General features: G+C 34.9%; 1 protein-coding gene across 4 annotated transcripts in view; it reads left to right on the top strand.

Annotated features, from left to right (window-relative positions):
* Positions 1–3791: 3791 nt before the first annotated feature.
* The window catches only part of LOC125951577 (ELKS/Rab6-interacting/CAST family member 1), a 29649-nt gene continuing 18197 nt past the window's right edge, over positions 3792–15243 (top strand). For 2 of the 4 annotated variants that reach the window (XM_049680504.1, XM_049680503.1), the window contains exons 1-9: positions 3792–3927; positions 6258–6335; positions 6779–6999; positions 7773–7934; positions 8004–8156; positions 8283–8521; positions 8619–8768; positions 10163–10259; positions 10344–10399. In XM_049680504.1, the coding sequence (XP_049536461.1) occupies positions 6855–6999; positions 7773–7934; positions 8004–8156; positions 8283–8521; positions 8619–8768; positions 10163–10259; positions 10344–10399 (1002 nt within the window). In that variant the 5' untranslated portion in view covers positions 3792–3927; positions 6258–6335; positions 6779–6854. Of the gene's footprint in view, positions 3928–6257; positions 6336–6778; positions 7000–7772; positions 7935–8003; positions 8157–8282; positions 8522–8618; positions 8769–10162; positions 10260–10343; positions 10400–13762; positions 14570–15243 lie in introns of all 4 variants that reach the window. The other 2 variants (XM_049680506.1, XM_049680505.1) reach the window with 2 other exon arrangements.

Raw genomic sequence — 15243 nt, 5'->3', positions numbered from 1 at the left:
ATTGATCATGAAAGACCAGCTCCACTACAGACCAGAGGCTCCACTGGTAGACATGAAATTGCTCCTGCCATTTGAAATTCCGTAGAGGGTGCTCCATCCCTAGTCAGCTTTTCACCATGTTGCCTAGGAAAGCTGTTGAGATACCGTCGAAACTGATCAGGCTAGTAAAAAAACCGCGACCAAAGTTACATGCCAAGGGAAAGTGAATGGAAAATTCTCAAGTCCCTTCGCTACCACCTAAGGGCTGCGCCAGGGGCTGGTTTGCCTCTTCAACGTGACGCTAGAGAGGGCCATTCGTGTTTCAAAACTCAGATCCTGGCATACGCGTCTAAAACTCTCTGATGTAGGGCAAGCCTGCATACGGATAGAGCAAGCGGCATTAGAACTCGGATTGCAGGTCAACGAGTCAAAAACCAAATTTATGGTCCGAGAATCTATTAAGCCTATTTATTAATTATATTATTTATTATTATATTAAGCTTAATTATTATTAAGCCTGATAAAAAGTTCGTAGTCGTCGGGAACATCAAGGCAACAATTTGCGCTAGGGCCAACTGAATCTCGAATTGGAGGACGAATGCATTTGATCGCGAGCGGTGGAGGAAACTTCTGTAGCAGCCCAAGACCGCTTGATAAGCGGAATTATAGCGATTGATTCGTATTTTCGTATTCCCTTACCCATGTGGTCAGGGTGTTTATTTTTGGTATGGTAAGATTGCGGATCCAGCAGAAACTGATGGCCCGCAGGCATTGCTGTATGATCAAATTTATGCAGTGGCGGGAACTATGTTTTTCTTCTATTGCTTTGAGATAACTATCTGAGTTTGTGAGTATCAGTTTTTGTTTCTGTGATTTGTACATTTTAGTAGTGACTATGTAGATTGCGTATGCTTCCGCGGAAAAAAACATATTGAACATATTGGTGGGAGTGTTGTTTTGTGTGCTACTTTGTTGTTTTTGTCTATTGTCCCTTCTGTGTATATTCTCTGATGGTTCCTGTATGTTTCCTCTATTAATCTATTTGTTGTTCTCATTGTCGTTAATTCCCCTGCTTTGTATTGTTGCTTTTTTGTCCAATCTATCTGTATTAGTTGTTTGATGGAATTTAATATATTCACTGTATTGGCAATGGGTGGAATTGTAGACCCTGTTAATTTTTAAACCATTCTTTTGCTTTTTTAGTTACTTCGTTATAATCATTACTCTTTTGGTGCATAGCACTTGTGCCGCTAGGTATTCTGTTGGCTTTAGGCTGGCTAAAATTTTGCCTTTAGGGACTTTTATTATTGTGGTATCTTGCATCTTTGATTAAAAAAAATATTTTTGTGTTTTCTTTTTTTTGTAAATGTATAATAGCGTGGTTTTCAATCGATAGAGCATTTTTTTAAATATGTTGTGCAATGGAGCTGTTGGCGGATATGGTTTTGAAATGTTCGGCCAGTATTTCAGTTATGTTTTTGGTTTTTCTATTGTGTGTTTGGGCGTATTATAGTTTGTGGTGTTTGTTTTTCCGGGGTTTTTGGTGGGTTTTGGCCTTCTGGCTTCGTGATAAGCAATGTTTTAGTCCATTTTCCTTGATAATTTTGTTCTATTAGGTACACTTGGCAATTTCGACTACCTGGCTGATGGTCGCCATTGCAGTTTTTACATTTCGGAGTTTTTTTTACAGTTGGCGTCCTCGTGTATTTCAGAGCAATATGCACAGATTTTAAGTTGTGTAATTTTTTTCTTGCTATGCCACAGTTTCGACAAATCAGTTGGTTGAGATATTTTTTTCAGTTTGGATTCTGAGCAATCTTCTATCTATCTATCTATCTATCTATATACATAAAAATGAATTCGACTGTCCGGATGTCCCTTATAGACTCCGAAACTGCTGGACCGATTGACTCTAAATTTGGTATTGGGGGGTTTTAGGAGCCGGTGAGTGCTATAGGCATGGTTCGAAACCTCCTGCTCCCTTTTTTCCTTCTCTTCCCTAACGCTTGATTGTTAAACACTTTTAATACTCCTAAAGTTGAGAACCGAATACCATCAAATTTTGCACAATTGTTGATGGTCATCTAAGAAACCATGTGAAAAAATTTGGTCTACTTCGGATGAGGGGAAGAGGGTGCCTCCATACAACCCCAATCCTTAAAATTCATCCTAGGGCAATATGGGTCGATCGATCGATTGGATGCACTTAAAATCGGTTGGATTCACTTAAAACCCTTTTCCTTGCTTCTTTCACCTAGCCACCACCACCCTCCGTAGATCTTGCAGATCAGAGTGAGAGGTGGGAAAATGATTTAGTTTCGTTTAATTCTTGCTCAATAATTTAAAAAATAAGACCAATAGATCTTAAGGAAAAGAACGAAAGAGAGATAGAGAGAGAGAGAGAGAGAGAGAGAGAGATTTGGGGGGGGGGGGGGGGGGGGGGGGCTGGGGCAGAATGATACCGGCCATGCTACATCGACACCAATTTTTAATGGTATGTCTATTGTTGCTTTAAATTTTCTTTACAATTTCTGTTTAATGTTTAAGAAGTTGCTTTAAGTTTCACAAGTCAATTTACATGAAACACTAATCAAAACTCATTCGGTTGTCAAGTATTTGGATTGATCAAGAATTATATTAATTTTCGATTATTGTTTTGCGTGCCTCTTATCATTGACGATTTTCAACGTATCGGGCTATGAATGGTAACGATCGGAATTGCATGCACAAACATATAAAGCAGCAGTAACCGAATATTAATAGAAAACAATACCAACAAATCCTATCTATCCGGAATGGCTTGCGATTGGAATGTCCACCGAGAGTGTCCGAGAGAGAAGAAACCACCCTTAGAAATTTGAAGTTCGGTGCTTTTAGTTATGATCTACCATGTGACTATGTAAATCATCGTAAGCTGAATACCGGAAAAATTGATGAAATGTGCCATATTGTAAAGCCACATTTGACAATAAATACAAAATCCATATCACCATTTGAACTTAACGAGATATGTGCAAACCGAACACTAAAGTCAAAATATTTTATAAAAAACTTGGCAAAGGCCGAAAGGCAAAGCCTTAAAACTCAAACATCATGTTAACTTTCCAGCTCATAATTACAATCACGTCGCATCTCTATTTCCAACATCACTAACTGACCTAGCTATTGATTTGGTTCATTGATAAATCGAATACGACCAAATTATGGAATCGATAAAATTATATCTACTGAAATTTTCAAGTTCCTGTTTACGATAAACCCACGACCGATCAAAGACAGTACGAAGTCTGTCGAGGCAGCTAGTTTATATATATATGTATAGATATTTCTTATATATATTCACCCTATGAATTATTTGCTTTACGAATTCGTAAGAAACTCCAAACGACTCCAACTGTAAGAATTTGAAAATAAAGCTTTCGAACGAATTTCTAAAGCGTTACAGCAATCCTTGACACTTTCTATTAGCTATGGTTTTACGTGAGATTTACTAACACTGAATAGATACACTAACATTGCTAAGCAATACACATGTAAAGTTCAGCATCCAAATAGTAGAAGTATATCCTAAAAAAACAGTACCATCGATAAAATCACCGACCGACCGGTAGGGGGCGTTTAAGCTCAGCTCTCGGCGAAGTTTTAGCTCAGTTGAGTATACTCCATCGATCTGGGGCTGTTCGAAGAGCGTGACGTTGGAACCGCACACACACAAAAGCATACACACACACACATACACACACACATACAGGCATGCGCACTAGTATTTGCAACAAGCAGTGCTTTTTCATTGATTCTTTTGCTGCTGGTTTTGTAGCGCGAAGTCGACGTTCTTGAGTGGTTGAGACTTCTGGTGGACTAACATATTCTAGGGTGGTGTTTTCGCCCTTGGTTATCACTTTTCTGTTTGGATTACCGCAATTGCAGCAGTTTTTACACAATTCATAGGTAAAAAGTGCTATAATACTATGTAGATAGGATATCATTTGTGTAAAAAGGCATCCATTTGTAACAACAATCTTGTTGCTTCCAAGCGAAGGATCAACTACGATGGGATAGCGTGACTCACAGTAAGACCGTGGAAATTTCGTCGTGTGAAGAATAAAAAAGCATGACCAACTGTGTACTATTGAATGGGCTAAAATTAATCCAAAAATTTGAAGAGGCTAATGTAGAGCACGATTCATTGCTGCAATAGTGACACCGAAACCGATAGCTACGCATAGCAATCACTGGTGCCTGTGTACTTGCATATCTATGTGTTCTAGTATGTGTATTAAAATGTGCCTGGATTGCGTAGTTCTGATGTACCAGGAAATAAAAAATAGGGAAAACGAAAGTGAATAATTTGGCAGATAAACAGCAGATATACTATACAATCGAATGTGACACAATATTAATGCTAGATAATTTGTTGGATAATGAATGCTACCGTTTGTGATTCTTTTCATGCCTGTGGAAATGTTTGTGGACATTTTCCCTTATCTTTATCATCTGAATATACCTCTATCCCCCTCTGAGCTTATCGTTCAATATTCTAATATTCCTCAAAAAACAACGGTACTCTTTAAGAATGAAGTGTATTAAAAATTGAGTACTTTGAGTTTTGAGTAACAATACATACACGGAACGATAAAAATCTCAAGCGTAGGTTTCTGTAATAGGAAATTGAATGTTTCAATCATTTCAACATAGACTTATTTGTCTTTTTGATTAATTACATTGCTGGATGTTTTTATTGAAACTTCAACATTTAATGCTGATTCAGTTAATTCTATGATGGAGAAAAATGCCAACGCGATGTTTTAATACTTTATGCAAGTATTATGTTTTCGCAGAAATATGTTAATGTGTAATATCTGCAAGATGGAAAAATGTTATTTTTAGAGCACGAGTTCATCTATGCTATTTTTGTTGCTTTGATGGTTTTGTAAACCTTAAACTGCGTTCAAAGTTTCCTTCCCACGCTCCTGAATCTTCTATTCTCTCTCTCTCTCTCGAGTTCTCTCGGTTTACAGTTCATACTCATCTTAGTTTGGTCTCTGATTAGCAGAGCATTTCTTTTTTTTGTTTGAGATGTACATCTTTTGAATTCTGTGAAATGTATACAAGCAATCTTAGCTATGAGAGCAGTTTTTTCTTCCCGAAAGAATTATCCTTGTTCCGTTTATCTAATTTGATTAATACTAAATACTAATGCCAAATACTGGTGAAATGAGTTTTTTATTATCTGCTCGAGAGTATCATTTTATTTAAAGAGTATCTCCATTTCGTTTCGATTTCCAACTGTATTAAGAAATTTATTAACTCTCTTTGATGATCATGTTTAACAGATAACACATTAGTTTTTGAAAAAAATTATCATAACATTTTCATTATTGTCGAAAAACTTTCATTTCGTACTTTTATGTAAAAGTGTATTCAAATATACTCGTTGAAGACACGAAAGATGCTCTAAGCAATACCACAATTGGTCTCTCTATGGCATAAAAAAGTTTAAGATATAAGTTAAACAAATAAATGTATTCAAGTTATATGCTATATAGATAGCTAGCTAAATAAAACAATTTCATGAGTAAAGATCTCTTCTTGAACCAGATCGTCACCAATTTGATTGTAGCGATTTGTGGTACGATTCATGCGCATGTTTGAACCAAATATACTGGAAACATTGTCTTAAATGGTATGATAGGCTTAACTTCTTGTGTTACTCAATTTTTTATAAGCAAGCAAACACTTTTGCATGCTCATACAATTGCCGTTTGGAGGTTTATAAATTAAAAATTAGCTGAAAAAATCTTTAAAAAAATTGTCCTAAGAGAATAGCGAATCATCTACTACTTTATTCAGATCCTCCTAATGGAAAAATTATCTTGGTTATGAGTGATGGTTCCATTGAAGCGACTAAGCAACGACAATAAAAATTGAATCGACAATCAATGTATCGACGAATTCTATTTCAGATTGTTGAAGAATTACTAATATCATTGGAATGGCAGATTGAAATTGTTTCAATTAGAAGACAGATTATTTTGAAGCGCTCATCAGACGCGGCGCGTGATGAACCAACAATTTTATCTCCTTTTTTATTTCTGCTAACGAAATAAAAGTTATGTGATGGTTGTAAATTGGGTTTTTTCGAATGATTACCATTTCTATCAAATAAAATGTGTGTATCATGGTATGTTTTTTAATTTGTTGGAGCCTGTTTAAGATATTTTGTTTCCACATATTTAAGTTTCACCGCTGATCTGGTTCCTTTTTTTCATTTACTATAGATCCATCTAGCTTCATAATCTAGTAGCTTGAAAGACTATCCACGGTGTTTCGTTTCAACTTTAGTCAAAACCCATACGGTGAGTTAGTTCAGTAACACTATATAAATTAAAACAGAAGTAAAGTTTTTAAAATCCTAACACAACATGTTGAAATTACTGCCATTAATTTCCTGCCACTACGCTACCCCTCTCACTATCTATAGAAACTGTATCATTATTAATTTTTCGCTTGTTGGTTGAGTATTAAATCAGTTCGGGACGAAAATGTATTGAAAAGATCAGATCTCAGCAACAATATGCCGTTATATCATGAACAAAATATTGCCAATCTTGTTTTGAAAATGAATATTTCTTTGAATTATCGATGCTGCATAGCAATTCAAATAAGGGTTCTTTGATTCTCTTATGCATGCATTGTATACACACATTTTCAATTAGTTTCATTATTACTCATACGTGTATGTTGCTTTTCTTTGTATGCACCGAATATCATGATGCGACCACCACCATCCCGCAAAAAGTTAATGAAAAAAGTAAAACACGTAGCTTAGCGCCTCGAATCCTGCACGTAAGACCGCGGACCATTCGCGGCATATTATGTCTCGTGAAGTATTCAGCACAGGTCAAGCAATAACTAACACTGGCACTAGAAGCCCTGGGCGAACAACGAGACGTTTAACAGAACTGCCGACGGTAGACAAGTCGCCTTCACGAGACTACGGAACCCGAGGAAGTCCTTTAGGTGAAATGAATTAGCCTTTTAATTTTCGATAAATCGTTCTTACGTATGTATGCAGCATCACTATACTATGCCTTCTTATAGATACAAAAATGATTTTTTTTATAAATGAGTTGTAACCTATTGGACCTTCTCTAAATGGTCATCGATTTGACTGTAGATAATGTAACCAGTCAAATAACTACAATTAATCTAGAAGTATATTTTACACATTGCAGATGAAAATAATACGATTTGAAAAATTATTCTCTAGAATAGTGTATTTTGCATAGCAATTTGCCGTATAATCTCGGCAACCACTTGTCCAAACATTTGAAACTATTCTAAAGTATTTATTTTTGGAATGATTAAATATAACATTATTATTTTAAATAATAAAGGAAGGTATAGATAAGAAACAAAAATTGAAAAAAAAAAAATGAAGTCCAGTTTGAAATTTAATTTGTTAATTAAATAAACATTTATTTGTTTTTAAACATTTTATCGAAATGAACGGTTCAATTTGAGGATTGGTGCTTTATCGGTTTGATTGTGCACATAAACTGGTCTTATCACATATCGTCACCATCACATATTGTCATTTTTTATAGGAAACATTTTTGGCTGAGGTCGATGTCGACCTTAAATTGTGCATTGTCCATTTTTTGGTTGAGGCTTAGGTCGATGTCGACCTTATTTAGTATCTCATAATTTAGTATCTCTAATAAACACACACACGCGATCAGTGATTTCTTTGCGTGCCAACAACATGATTTCAACTGCTTCAATCTTTCCAGATTTGACAAAGTCTTATCCGCATCATAATTCATTCACAGCCATGGGAAGTCCATATTATCGGGACATGGACGAGCCAATTAGTCCGGCTGGTGGTCATCACCGTAGTAGAAGTGCTACACGGGCTCCAACGCATTCTCTAGAGTATCCCCGAGAACAACTTAGTAAGTAAAATTACAATCGTATTAAAAATAGGGCTAAGATGTTGCTGTAATCTACTTTGATTGATTAAGGGACTCGCTATCAATCACTTGATAGAGGATTAGTAGATCCACACGATCGTGAATTCATACCCATAAGAGAGCCACGGGATCGATCCCGTGACAGATCTTTGGAAAGAGGTCTCTATCTCGAGGAAGAGCTTTACGGACGACCTCCAAGGCAAGGTAATGATAACTTGCTCGCATATTTTAATTTATTTAACAAATATTTTTGGAGACTATCATACTAATACTAATTACACAACAGTCTGTGCATTATATAAAGCTCATTTTCTATTAAATCTTTCTTAGCAATGCCAGAACGAGGGTACCTGGGCGACTTACAAGTGCAAAATGGAGAGTTGCAGCGTGAACTTGGAAATTTAAAAAAAGAACTTGAGTTGACTAATCAGAAGCTTGGTAGCTCTATGCATAGTATTAAAACATTCTGGTCACCCGAACTAAAAAAAGAACGAGCGCTTCGGAAGGAGGAAAGTGCAAAATATAGCCTAATTAACGATCAACTAAAGTTGCTGAACAGTGAAAATCAGGTATAGTAGACTCTTTTTTATGCAAAATGAACATTGCGAAGCTATTGGGAAGTATAGTCGTTATTTAATTATTATTATTCATAACCTACTCTTACAGAAACAAGCTATGTTGGTGCGTCAATTAGAAGAAGAGTTGAGGTTGCGAATGAGAGCACCAAACATTGAAATGCAACAACAAATGGAAGCTCTTTACGCTGAAAACGAACACCTTCAACGAGAAATATCAATACTAAGGGACACTATAAAGGTGAGATTACGCATAGCAATATTGCAGATAAAAACCATTAATTGTAAATGGTTGAATGTATCCAATGAAGCTTTCCTCTTTTCACAAACACAAATACAAACACAGGCAATCCTCAATATTTACAATTATGTTATGTTTACTTGTTACTTAATTGCTGCAAATTGGAACCATTTATTTCAATCAGACTTTAAAATTATCTAGAAATGTTAATTAAAAATAATTAGCAGTCGCTGGCTTTGATAATATATATCGAAAATAATAAAAACAATGTTATGGCTGCCATCTTACCCATATTAATTTTATTATTTACTACACTCTAAATTGATTTAATAGCGCTCTAAACCCAAACTTACGTTTCGTTCGTCTCTATACGGATTGTTTTACACTGATAGCCTCATACTATTTTTTATCTCTTATCTTGAGAAGAAGTATTTAATTAAAATTTTTTAAATATAAAACTAATTGTAGAGCCAAAAACACAAAAATTGGGTGTTTCATAATGACAGTCTCACTAATGATTTGAAATATAAATCTGCAAAATTTTGCAGAAATAATCCATCTAAGATCTTCTCCTTCTTTGTAATGCTTCTTTTGTTTTTATTTAATACCAGAAAGATGAGTTTTGTTTTTGTTGTCTCTAATTTTATCAAGTTTTACGTATACAGAAATCCCTTATTCTCAACTAGTAGACTCTTTAAGCATCTGTATTACCACAACAGGTTTTAATCTGGAGAGCTGTAAGAGTGTGCTGGAGATTATTCGTTTGATAGGAGGAAACATTACGATTTTTTTTATCTATCATCACTATCCTGATAATTATGCGTATAGCCCTACTGATGGCTACCAAATGCTATTTTCTTTAATCAATGTTTTTGGGATACTATCACATGCTTGAACTTTCTTCTGGCCATATCAAGTACCAGTATGTCCATGTTTGCACTTAGGTAAAAGTACTGTACGAGCAATAATCAGAAGATGTCAATAATAAACATCAGATAAATGTACAATTGAAGTTCCTTTCGATAACATAATTTTAAATGTTGTTAAAACGTCATTATGAAACACTTTTGGCTCTGCAGCCCCTATTATTATATTTGTTTTTAAAATTTCCATTACATACTTCTTCTAAGGAGCTTCTAAGGATTAATGTTAGGTCTTCTAAGAATAAATGGAGAATTTCCAATGGTTAGATTTATGTTTGGAACGATTTATACTATCGCAAGATCGAAAAAACCAGGTTGAGGCTATCACTGTTTAACAGATGGTAGTATAGTGTACATAATTTTGTATAGATAATATATATGTTTAGTTCTATTGTACAGGGGTGTTTTCGAGTTTGCCGGAATCGAAGATATTTTTTTAAGACTTGATTTTTTTTCCATGCATATCTTCAGGAGTTGGAACTAAGAATAGAGACACAAAAACAAACTTTACAGGCACGTGATGAAAGCATAAAAAAACTGCTTGAAATGCTTCAAAGTAAAGGAATGGGTGTGTATTAGCTTTAATGTATAAGCTTTAATGCAAGATGCCAATATCATTTCTTATAGTTTTACTTTCTTTCTTGGTTACTAGGTAAAGAAGAGGAAAGGCAAATGTTTCAACAAATGCAAGCATTGGCTCAAAAACAGGTGATCATTTATATACTATAATAAAATATATATATATATATATATATATATATATATATATATATATATATATATATATATATATATATATATATATATATATATATATACATGTATTTTTTTATTCATATTATTCATATTATTCATATTAGTGGTTTGTCCAGTTATTGCATTAAGGGGGGAGCATTCATGGATGCTTACCGAGAGAAATTTGTTGTATCAATTGAAGCAAAACTGACAGAGATATTGATTTTTTAAACCCATTTTTCATACATGGCTCAATGCATCTTTGAAGCGCGTTTCGCATAACCTACGTTTTCAAAGTCGGTGCCCATCGTATTATAAAAACTACTGGACCGATCGATTTTAAAAAATTGAACACTTCATCTTTTCCTATTTTCCTATACCATTTTCCAGGTAGCCCCGTCAAGTTTTCAAAATTATTGTCGGTACTTTTTTTAAAACTTGTAAAACTTGTTTGATGCAAAATCGTAAAAAGCATCACTTTTCCAGTGGCTAACCATTAAAGCTAGCTTTCAGAACTAACATAAATCGAAAAATTGAAAATTCCACAAAAACTCGACGAGGTTTCCTGGTACACTTATAAACTAACAAAGGAATAGTGATTTGCACATTTTCGCCTTTCTGCTCTGGATACCATGAACGTAGTTTTGAACAAATCTTCCACAAAATACTACCAAATATTTCTAGCAAGTTGCAGTTTAATTTGAAATTTAGGTACAAAACTAATGATTTCTTCACTTTTTTTTAATAATGATTATTTTTTTAATTATTTCATTAAATTAACCGCACCCCCTAATGTTGCAAGCATTAATCAGCTATAGATATTTTTCATTAATGTGTACCAATATCACTGGCATTTTTACTTTCCCTATATATAAATATTTTCTTCACAATTTGCACCCCTTTTATGAAAATTTTATGGAAAAGGTTCTGCACGCATAATAACCTGTGATTTGTTATGTTGCAATATTTATGTTACACATTTTACACATTTACATTTTACTCATTTGGTTGTTGACTATTCCAAGATTCGTATTCATATGGTGGGATCGTTTTTGGCAAAAAATGCCAAAGTTTATAGGTCACGTATCAAGGGAATCGTGTATTGCAGGCAAATAAATCGAGGTCAATATTGCAATTGCTCTGCAATAGCTCTGCGCAATTCCACATTGTTTAGGTCCGGCTTTATTAAACCATTTCTTATATACATTATGTACATTATGTAGTTTTAAGGCTAGATCCTTAAATTCCTCCTGCTGGCTAATGTTCGTGAAGGACAATTGTTACCAAAGCATAAAACATAGTTTGTTTCAGGACGGCCAAGTAAGCTCTTTCTGAAATTAACTCTATTTATATTCAATAAACAGAAGAGATGGGGGAGATATTCTGCTCTTCTACGGATTCTGCATAATATCATCTACGGGAAGGGTTCGCTATTCCATTGAATACCAGTGTACCATTGGGTCGATCGGTGCTTTTCTATTTCTGTTGGTGTTTCGGCCAGGGTTCGATTTTGCCTATTATGGTTTCTATTATTTGAGATCTATATCTAGTTTATTATGTATACGTATACTATTTGATAAATTAGGAACATATCTACAAAAAATAATTTATATCAGTGATGTTGTTATTATATTTAATTATTAATTCAATTATTGTCTATCTTAGTTTTGCTTCTTTTTGGTCTGTTTCTCTTTCTCTCTGTCTCTCTTTATTTTGCTTTATCGCTCTCTGGCATTTTATTTTTAACTTTTTACTAACAAAGGGCTAATTCTTTATTATTGAGTGTAATCGCCAGATTCTTCCTTTGTTAGTATTTTGATTTTCTGTTTGATCTTAAAGTCTTCTAGTTAATTCACAAGTATTGATGATATAGACAGGCAGCGATAAATGTACAATGCGTGTTTTATTCAATTACTGAGAAGAAACATATTACATGGAACTAATGAATGGCGTTTTTAGTAAATTAATTCTTTTTAACTCGGATGAAAGAGCTATGTGTTATATAAGGTTCTGCGGTATATTTGTTCCTAATGCATTGATTATGACTTAAGATAAGATTCACGCGATGGACATAGATGCAATAGTACAAAACAGTGTCAATACGCCAATGAAAACTTTGAGTACTAACAGCTGACAGTAACACCACCATTACCACTATTGAAAAATTATATCACCCCTAGAGTAGGAAAAATCAATCTGTATGGCTTAAAGACGATGAATAATAATTCTTACGTCAAAAGTATTTGTTAATGATACAATTAAACATTTGAGAAAATACTTAAAAATTCACAATTTGCTTATAACAACAGAGTTCCGAATTTGCTATTCGAAAGAATTTATTTAAAAATAATTAAAAGGAATGAAAAATATAAAAAAATGTTTGAGCAACTGAAGAACAAATGTCAGAGTAGCGTATCGCAAGCAAATAAAGATTCTTCTTGATAGTGCTATTCGGAAGTTGGCATACCTGGTATAAATCGAAAGCTAATTTTTTTTCAACAATTAAAATGACAGGACGAACAAAAGAATTTCGTAAACGAAGCAATATTTGAAGAGTTTTCCTCGAAACAATAGGTTCAATCGTAGGGGGAAAGCATTAATGTATTCGAATATAAAAAATTGTAACTTATACTATGCCCGCTCCGTGAAGTCAATAGGATTGATTACAGCTATTTTTTTTTAAATATATAAGAACTGCATGATACAGCTATTACAGTGCCAAAATGAAAAGAAAATGAATAAACAACTGTGGTGTAAATTGAAACTGCAGCTGGACTGCGGGCAATGCATTTAATAATTAAACTGCAGAAAAGCGCAATAAAAAATTCGATAAGACAATTTCAGTATATAACAATTGCCGCTTTTTATGGGATATTACACAATTATGAGGATCTTTTCCTAAAATCTCCTGCACAGTCAAAACTATTATAATATTTTTGGCGAGATTTACGAGGACAGCTTTGAATTTGATTTCCTCGTGTGTGTATATGACAAAACTCAACAATCAACAGTTTCTCAAATCGTTGTTAGTTTTCCTTGCGTTGCGTTGCATTGTATTATTACTATTTCATGTGTATTCATTCAAATTATTTATCAAATCATTCTACATAAGATAAGAGCGTTATTCCATAGATCACCAATAGAAAATTTCCACAACGAATTAGTCGATCTGCAAAAATAACAGTATTCACGATCAATTTTAACTGAACAAACAATCAATATTCTATACCAAACCAAATTACCCAAGAAGCGAATCATCAAACATCAGTACAAAAAACTATCGAACCAACATCCAGTGTTGTCTTCTCTCCTTTCTTTCCAAACGGCCATTTTCAGATGTTTGATTACAACAACTGCACCACTACACCTGATATTATGCGTAGCAGTTTTTACCAGGGCCAGCCATCAGTTTATAGTTCAAACTTCCACAACGCACCGGTTTCCAAGTTTCTGGATGTGCGCTCCGGACGCTTGCCAGCTAGACGTTATAGCATTAGCGGTAGCGTACCGTTATCCTCTATGGTTGATTACTGCAATCTGTCCGAGAACGCGGCCAATCTTTACAAGCATTCGGCCAATTTGACCAATTTGCTTAACGAAACCACGAAATCATTGTCACGTTCCTCCAATATCTTGAACATGCGTTGCGTGCCGCCGTCGACAGTTACTCACACCTTGCCTGGTGCTATTGGCAGTAACAATAATGGTAATTCGTGCCCTCTAACAGCCCTTTTTCCACCATCGTCTTCGCAACCAGTACCACCACCGCAATCGACTATACCATCTTCCGCTGGCAGTGTTTTCGATCCGTCACCGTCGATCTCGTTGGAACGTATAGCAGCATCGGCGGCATCAACAGTCATGGGCTTCACGTGTTCGTATCCGAACGCTGGCAGCAGTGCAAAGCTGCCAAGTGCAATAGATAATAGCTCAAACTTATCATACTACAACCATCTACAACATATGCAACCAAATGTGCAGCCTTCGCAGCAGCTTACACTGCAACACCAACACCAGCCACCGGAGGCACTACATCATTTTGGCGGATACCATCCTTCTAACGAATATTTGCTTTCGAAACCAATCTACAGTAACACTACGCTTAGTGGAACGACTAACCCATTTTCATCCCAAACGCACAGCGTGTTATCTCAGACAAGAAACGTATTATCTCAGCATTATGCCTCTAATCCCACTATTACTCGTTCATTAACTAATTTGCCTTCATGTACTACATCTGTTTATAATTGCGAGCTTCCTAAGTTACGACCATCATTTGACTATCCACACTGCTACCCGAATTATGATAACAGTGTTTCTAGTGTTTTATTTAAATACCCTTCCTATCAGGCACCGTATTCTAAGTTAGATCTAGAGTACGGTAAAACTGATATGAAGCGGCAAGTTAGTTTTAAATTCGATGTAGATACTTTGTCTATTGATTCCTAGACACAGTACTTAATGAGCATCGGGCATTTTAGATAGATTGAATGGAGAAAATGATTGTAATTGTTTCGCAATTTCGTAATCTTGTGCACTGGAACATTAATGCGTTCGTAGCGTAATTCTAAGGTGATCCTACCGAAAACACCAATGAATTTAATGCACTGAATTAATATAGTTTCAACAAATGATGCAAATATAGACCATGTTACCATATCTAAGTTACTAAAGGAACTGAATAGCAACGTTTGAGTAAACAAAAAAAATTAAAAAATTAAAAACTGAGACTCTAAACAAAATATGCTTCACGTATTACGCAATACCTGAGGCTCCGAGCCAGGACACACACAAAATTTCAATCATATGATATACAT

Source organism: Anopheles darlingi, chromosome 2 (assembly GCF_943734745.1).
Source record: "Anopheles darlingi chromosome 2, idAnoDarlMG_H_01, whole genome shotgun sequence".
NCBI classification, from domain to species: domain Eukaryota; kingdom Metazoa; phylum Arthropoda; class Insecta; order Diptera; family Culicidae; genus Anopheles; species Anopheles darlingi.
The sequence above is the reverse complement of the archived record's forward strand: the minus strand, read 5'-3'. Positions and strand labels throughout refer to the sequence as shown.